General features: G+C 40.2%; 1 protein-coding gene across 1 annotated transcript; it reads right to left on the reverse strand.

Moving 5' to 3' along the window:
* Window positions 1-556: 556 nt before the first annotated feature.
* LOC103194412 (SLAM family member 6-like) lies at window positions 557-2,744 on the reverse strand. The gene is made up of 4 exons (XM_007937797.1): window positions 2,693-2,744; window positions 1,520-1,852; window positions 840-1,094; window positions 557-681 (listed from the first exon to the last, which is right to left on the reverse strand). The coding sequence occupies exons 1-4, from the start codon at window positions 2,742-2,744 to the stop codon at window positions 557-559; spliced, it is 765 nt and encodes a 254-aa protein (XP_007935988.1).
* Between the last annotated feature and the right edge of the window lie 5,032 nt (window positions 2,745-7,776).

Here is a 7,776-nt window from a genome sequence, read left to right on the forward strand (position 1 = left end):
TCTATCAGACCACTACTGCTGGTCATTTTATGATTTGGAGTTACGATTATGAGTTTTGAGTTTACTTGATGTGGAAATTTCATTCCCACAATCTGGATGGATCTCTACATGGGCAGCTATATGAAATCCTGCCTCAACTATAGCATATAAGAATTCTAAGATATTACTGATTTTTAAAAGCAGTGTCATTTTAATAACAGCATATCAGGAGAGAAAGACACTATCCCTTTTAGCTGTACACATTGTTATCATGATTCACTTTGATTTTAGAAATCTCAAATTGTGGGGAAAATTCTTAGAATAGGTTACATATTTACGCAGCTATTTTATCTCTTCTTGCTCATACCTTATCATTCTCATAAAATGTACATACACTTGAATTCATACATGACAAGATCTGAATTATTTGTACCTCAGTGTCCTTTGAGATCCATAGTGCTTAAAAAGAATATATATATTTCAGTAAACACAATTTTAGTTGCACCACAGGAAAGTCATCCAGGTCATAGCCTGGGTCTCCTGCAGCCCTGTGGTCTCTCATAGCCCAGAGTTAGACCTAAGAGGTTTGTTGAGCAAAGATATGCCGAATTCCTAGGATCCCAAGTAACACAAGGAAAAGAAGGGTTTTCCCCAGAAGAATCCACGTCACTGGGCAGTAAGTGCCTTCAGCTGCCTTTGAACCTGAAAAAGAGAAAAAGGAGAGAATGGAACATGTGTGTGTATGTGGAAGGAAGATTGTTGGCAGGTGTCTAGGGTTGGCATATACTCTACTCAGGTCCTTTTAAAGCTTCTCAAAGTATTTCCTAGCGATCCTGGAGAGGTCAGAAGGGGCCAGTTACCTGCACAAAGCTTCTCAGAAAGGAAGTAGCCGCAGTTATTATTGCTAACAGCATTCATAACTGTGCAGGTGTAGGTCTGATCCAGATTGCTGAGGATGGCTTCTCCCTGGGACACAACAGCTCCTGGTCCCATTCGTATCCACCTGTATGTGACATCTGCACCTCCTTCCTCCACAAAATGCCTCAGGGTGATATTATGGGTCCCATTCTCACAGATGATGGAATCCATGGCAACTCGATGTCTTGGCAGCTGCTCTGTTTAAATCAATAGTTTTTAAAGTTGCAAAGCAAGGACGGGCATTTCTAGGCCACCCAGGAGAGGGCTGAAGAGATGGAGGGGAGAAACACAGCAAGAGAACAGACCCCTTCAGAGAAAAGATCCTAACTCTTCCACTTCTGGCCCCAAAAGGAATGAATGGGGAAGAGGCAACTTATGTTGATATTTTTCCATGAGTCATAACCATAGCCATCAGACAGGAGTTGGTGATGACTGAAGAAACACAACAACAAAAAAATAATAATGATAAAAGGCAAAGATCTATCTAGGACAGGTTCTCAACTGGCCAAAAGAGTGAAACTGAGAAGCTGCCTTTACCAAAATTCATCCAGCTCCTCAGGCTTAGTGAGTGGCCCTATTCACCCTTACCAGTAGGGACCTGGCTTTCTATGCCCTTACTCACCGAAGACCCTCAGAGTATAAAAATATCCTCTTATAGAAGTCTTTGAGATTATCCGGGCATTGTAAGATCCTGCGTCTTCCATCATCAGGTTGCTGAGCTGCAAGGAGTAGGAGGGGGTAAAGTTCAGTCGCTCTTTTCGTTTTGAGTCAATCACAATTATTGGTAGACTTCCTGTTTCACTTCGATGTATGAAGGCAACAGATTTTCCATTGTGAAGCCAAGTGATGTACTCAATCTCCTCTCCCACAGGAAACTTCAGGGGAAAAGTTACCAGCTCTCCCAGAAGCCCATTCACTGTCAATGTGTTTGAGCTGCTTTGTGATGCTGTGTTCTCTGTAAACAGAATAGAAATATAAAAAGCTGTCCATGACATCACCCTTTCCCCCTAACTCTTCCTTTGGCCAGAGCTCCCCCATATTGGGGCCCAGAAAAATGTTGGACACAAACAGATGTTAGCAGTGGTGGTGTGGCTGGACCTTAAAGTCAACATATTTGCATTCTCTTTCCAGCAAGAATCTCCTGGGAGGGAGATGTCACTGTTCTCCACCCAGGGTCTGGGTTCCCACTGAGAGCCCTTGGCCCTACAGGATTAGAATGGAAACCACAAGTGAAGTAAGGGCCCAGCACTTCCTTAGGTGGTCCTGCCTTTTCTTTAGACCTACATTTCAAACTCTCATGACTTACTATTTTCTGGAATGCTTCCCCACTCCAGAGCTGGGTTTCCAATACCATTGCTGTTTGAAGTCTCAGTGGTGTGTAGTATAAGGATCCCTAGATGACAGACAGGAGACCTGTCTCTTCATCTTGACCCTGACTCTATTTATACGTGGTCTTGGTTTGCTGATTTCTCTAGTTCTCTTTTCTTCATCTACAAAACCAGGGAGATAAATGCAAAGCCTTTCAGAATCCTTCCAACACTGATATTTCACAGTGTTATGATTCTATGTACTCTATACTTTGCTCTTTTCTTCCTCCTGCTTCCCTTCCTTCACTCTCTAGCCAGACCTTCTCTCCCATGTCCTGTATATTCTCTCACCTCTTCTATCTGCCTGGTCTCCAATCTCCTTGAGACAGGGTCATCACTTCTGGGAAAGGCCTTGCTTGGCAATGCCCATGTGAACTCCTTTCCTTCAGAAGGTCAAGATATAGGGAAGGACTCTATGAATCACTCACCTGCCCAGGACAGGAGAAGCAGGAGGAAGAGAAGCTGAATAGGAAGCTCCATGTTGCCAGGGCTGACTTGGTTTTCCCTGAAAATCCCAAGGAAAATAAAGAGAACAAAGAGCAAGTCCTGTTCTGAAGCATGGACAATGAGATGAACCTCTGGAGCTGCCCTTGCTGATCACTGTTGATAATCCCTTTCCTTGTTATTTTCTTTTGAAGTCCCTGATGCTTGCCTCAGCTTCTGACCTTAGAGTCATGAAGAGTTCAGAAACATTAGGGGAACTCAATATGTTTAATGAACATTCTGATACAAGTGCTTAGCTATGTTTTCAAAGGCAAATCTTCATCTTCCCCATACCACAAAATTCACCCTGAGTGCTTTACACAGGTAAATGAAAAGGATAAAACCACCAAGTGCTGCAACCATCATTTGTTGTTGTTTTTGTTAGGTGCCGTTGAATTGGTTCCGACTCATAGTGACCCTATGTACAACAAAACGTAATGCTGCCTGGTCCTGCGCCATCCTCAGAATCATTGCTATGTTTGAGCCCATTGTTGGAGCCACTTTGTCAATCCATCTCAATGAGGGTCTTCTTCTTTTTCACTTACCTTCTACATTACCAAGCATGATGTCCTTTTCCAGAGACTGGTTCCTCTATATAATAGCAGAAATTAAGCTAAAGATTCTACTTGGTCTGCCCATAATGTACTTTTTTAAAAGTACAGTACAAGCCCTCAGCAACAATAATCCCCAGGACTGTTGTCACTCTTACTTCAACCTTATGGATTTGACCTCACACTTTCCAGTACCTACATCATTTCTGACTCACTTGACCATATGATTCATATTTGGTCAATGCCACTTTTGCACTGAGAATAGGTTTTGTTCTTTAAGGCTGGATTCAGGAAATATCAATCAAACTAATTTGTGGTAAAGGAGAAATTTGTTGTAAGAATAAAGACTGAAAGGCAAGAATATAGACAAAACTCAACAATGGATCTAAAAAGTGAAAATCAAGGAGAGCCCAATTAAGACTCTGTCTCTTGACTCTGTTCTCCATGTGTCTGATTTATTCCTCTCTTCCTGAATCTTCTCTCTCTTCTCTTTACCAGTAGACTATGCTCAATGGTATAGCTCCAAATTTGACCTGTTACAGAGATAGTCACAGATGGAGACTAATTTCCATTCTCTTTAACTTGCTTTCTGTCTTCATTTCCACTTTTTCTTCCAATTCCAAATTCTTGCCAAGGTAGTCAGGTTAACTTATTTTGGTCAGAGCATAAGATCATGCTGTACACACTTGTTCATTCCTACATCATTTCCCCAAATTTGGGAAATTAATGTATTATTGTAAACTAGACAGCCATTTCCAAAGGTTAAAAATACAACAGAATCAATTTAACATGGGAATTTTTTTTAAATAGAAAATTTCAAATGCACACTAAAGTTTAGATAATAGTACATGAACCCCTCAAATCTTATTACCCAGATGCAATACACAAAAATTGCTTTCTTTCACATACAAAGAGGTGTCACAATCAATTAAAAAGTGGATGGAGAACATTAGCAGGCAGTACAAAGAACAAGAAATATAGAATGAAAGAGTTTTAAAATGCCCATTCTCACTCATAATTAAAGAAATGCAAGTTAAAGTAATACTGAGATTTCATTTTTCACCTATTAGAATTCTTAATAATAAAAGCTATAAAAACACAAAGTGGTAATGAGAGTGCTGGGAAACAGGAATTCTTCAAAAACTCTACACAGAAACTTTGAGTGGGAATGTAGTCAAATATAAAATTCATTAATATAATGTTTAACACAGAAATGTCAATTCTAGAAATTAACCCTAAACAAGTGTGCATAGTCAAAACACTGTAAGTCTCCATCAAGAGGGACATCCATCCTGCCAATAGAATTGGGTAAAACATAGGTCACAAATTATTGCTAAAAAAAAAAAAAAAAAGTAAAGGGGGGGAAAAAGAAGTAAAAGGAAAGAGGAAAAATGAATGTTTATCTGGCACCTGCTCATGACCACATCTCAGTCTACTTCCTGTCCATATCTTGAAAGGCAGACAAAATTTGAGGCACCTACAGATTTAAGACACAGGTCAAATAGCCCAGAAGCTCTGACCCATCACAGATCCACATAAAACTGTATTTTTACAAGGAGCAGTACAGGCCGTTCAACTGTAGTTGTTAACATTTTCTGAGAGTTTCCTATATGCCAGGAACTGGCCTAGAAAACTGATATATGTCTTCAACACAGCTCAAGGCTTAATGAAGAAGAGTAACAATTAAAGGCAGTTGTGATGCTGTGAGGTAATTGAAGTGATGGGACTATCTGGAGACTGTTTGGAGATCCAGAGCAAAGAACGATTCATTCAGCAAGAAATTGGGACTCTGACATTGGAGCTGGGGCTTGGAGGATGGATGGAACCTTCATTCATTCATTCAACTAGCATTCGCTGAGGGGCCTGTTATGTTCCAGGCATAGTCCTAAGCACTGGTGAAAGTGATAAACACTACAGGCAATGTTCCTGCCCTCGAGCATTTACATTCTAGTAGGAGGAGAAAATATGATTAAATCAAAACAGTCATATGATGGGAAGGGACAGAGAAGCTACTGTAGGTTGGGTGTCTGGAGAGGCTTCTCTGAGTAGGTCACATAAAGCAATCCATGTTCCAAAGTATAACTCTATGTGAACAAAGTCAAAATGGCAGTCTATAACACAAGCATTAACCTGCTGAGCAAATAATCCGAGAAGCTGGACTATATGAAGAAAAACGTGGTGTCAGGATTGGAGGAAGAATCATTAACAACCTGAGATATGCAGATGATACAACTTTGCTTGCTGAAAGTGAGGATGACTTAAGGCACCTACTGATGAAGGTTGAAGAATACAGTCTGCAGTATGGATTACATCTCAACATAAAGAAAACAAAAATCCTCACAACTGGACCAATGAGCAGCATCACAATAAATGGAGAGAAGATTGAGGTTGTCAAGGAATTCACGTTGCTTGGTTCTACAATCGATGCCAATGGAAGTAGCAGTCAGGACATTAGACCACGTGTAGCATTGGGGAAGTCAACTGCGAAGGAACTGTTTCAAGTGCTGAGGAGCAAGGATATCTCCTTGAGGACTAAGGTGCGCCTGACACAAGCCATGATATTTCCAATCGCCTCGTATGCATGTGAGAGCTGGACAATGAATAGGGAAGACCGAAGAAGAGTTGATGCTTTTGAGTTGTGGTGCTGGCGAAGAATGCTGAAAGTACCGTGGACTGCTAAAAGAACTAACAGATCTGTCCTGGAGGAAGTGCAGCCAGTATGCTCCTTGGAAGCAAGAATGGCCAGACTTTGTCTCACCTATTTTGGTCATGTTGTCAGAAGGGACCATTCCCTGGAGAAGGATGTCATGCTTGGTAGGGTGGAGGGTCGACAAAAGAGGGGGAGGCCTTCAGGGAGATGGATTGATACAGTGGCTGCGATGATGGGCTCGAGTATAGCAGGGATTGTGGGGCTGGTGCGGGATCGGGCAGTGTTTCGTTCTGCTGTGCATGGGGTCACTATGAGTCGGAAACAACTCGACGGCACTTAACAACAACAACAACAACCTGCTTGTATACATCTGTATGATAAGAGCCACCATGCAGGTGCTTTTTATGAGTCAAATATTATGGTAAGCATATACATGCACTATCACATTTATTCTTTGCAAATAGCTTTGTAGTAGGTGACATTATCCCTATTTTATGGGGAAGAAACTCAAAGCTCTAGTTGAGTAACGTTCTCAAGACCAAACTGCTAATATGTTTTTATGTCCCTTGCCTTACCAGTATGCTCAAAAAAAAAAAAAAAAAAAAAAATTCTACTGCTTCAAGTCAATTCTTGTCTTTGGTTTTGATGAGTTTGATGATATGTCTTGGTGAATTTCTTTTGGCGTCTATCCTGTTTGAGGTTCATTGGACTTTCTGAATGGATATATTCTTATCTTTCATCACATCAGGGAAGTTCTCCTCCAATAAATCTTGGACAATTTTCTCAGTGGTTTCATTTTTCTCTTCCTGTTCTGGAATTCCAATGACACCTAGGTTATTCCTTTTGATGGTATCTCACATGAACCTTAGGCTTTCTTAATTTTGTTTTGATCTTTTTTCTGATTGATCCCTTTCCCAAGAATTATTCAGGTATTTTGTCTTCAATCTCATTAATTCTATCTTCCATTGCATCAATTCTACTCCTTTCCCCTTTCAATGTGTTATCTAATTCTGACAATTTAGTATTCATCTTCTGAATTTCTATCTATATATTTAGAATCATTTGTAATTTTTCATTTATTTTGTTATTTTGTTCTTGTATTTTCTTCCAAAATTCTTCAAGGGTTTTGTCTATGTTTTCCTTGGTCTGTCTTTCAATCCTTTGAAGATACCTAAATATAATTCTTTTGAATTCCTTATCAGAGAATTCCAATGCTGCTTCTTCCTCAGGGATGTGTTTTGGATCTGTATCCTGCTCTCTAGTTTCTACCACTTTATCTTGCTTCTTTGTGTAAACTGTGATAGTCTGTTGTCTCAGAGACATCATGGTGTTGTTGTATTTAGATTTCTGTTAACTGTTTGTGAAGACCAGCCAAGGGTGAGTCAGGCTTTTCTTGATGGCTGATTATTGTTGGCCCATTAGTGGAGAAGGAAGTGGTGGCTCTCACTCAGAAAGTGAAGCTGCAGGAGGTGTGGGTGTAGTTGTGTCAGATGGTGACTGTTGCTGTCTTCCACTCAGACAAAAATAGCAATTGAATAATCATCAAAAAAGTAAAAGCAAATGGACAAAAAATACACCGTGTAGTCACACAGGAACAGTAACCAAAAAGAAAAAAAGGAAAAAGAAGAAGAAAAAAACCCAAAAACCCTGCAATATCTGGGGAGAGTGCAGTAAGAGAAAAAGGTAAAGGAGGAGAATAATGAAGAAAAAAAATGGGAAAAACATAAAAAGAAAAACAAGGAATGGGGTTAACCATGAGAAAGAAAAAAAAAATTGCAACCAGGAACAGGGAAAAGATGAAAACTAGAACCTGGGAGGGGAAGAATAG

This window comes from Orycteropus afer, unplaced genomic scaffold (genome assembly GCF_000298275.1).
Source record: "Orycteropus afer afer isolate SDZICR_OR568_19922 unplaced genomic scaffold, OryAfe1.0 scaffold00044, whole genome shotgun sequence".
Classification (NCBI taxonomy): Eukaryota; Metazoa; Chordata; class Mammalia; order Tubulidentata; family Orycteropodidae; genus Orycteropus; species Orycteropus afer.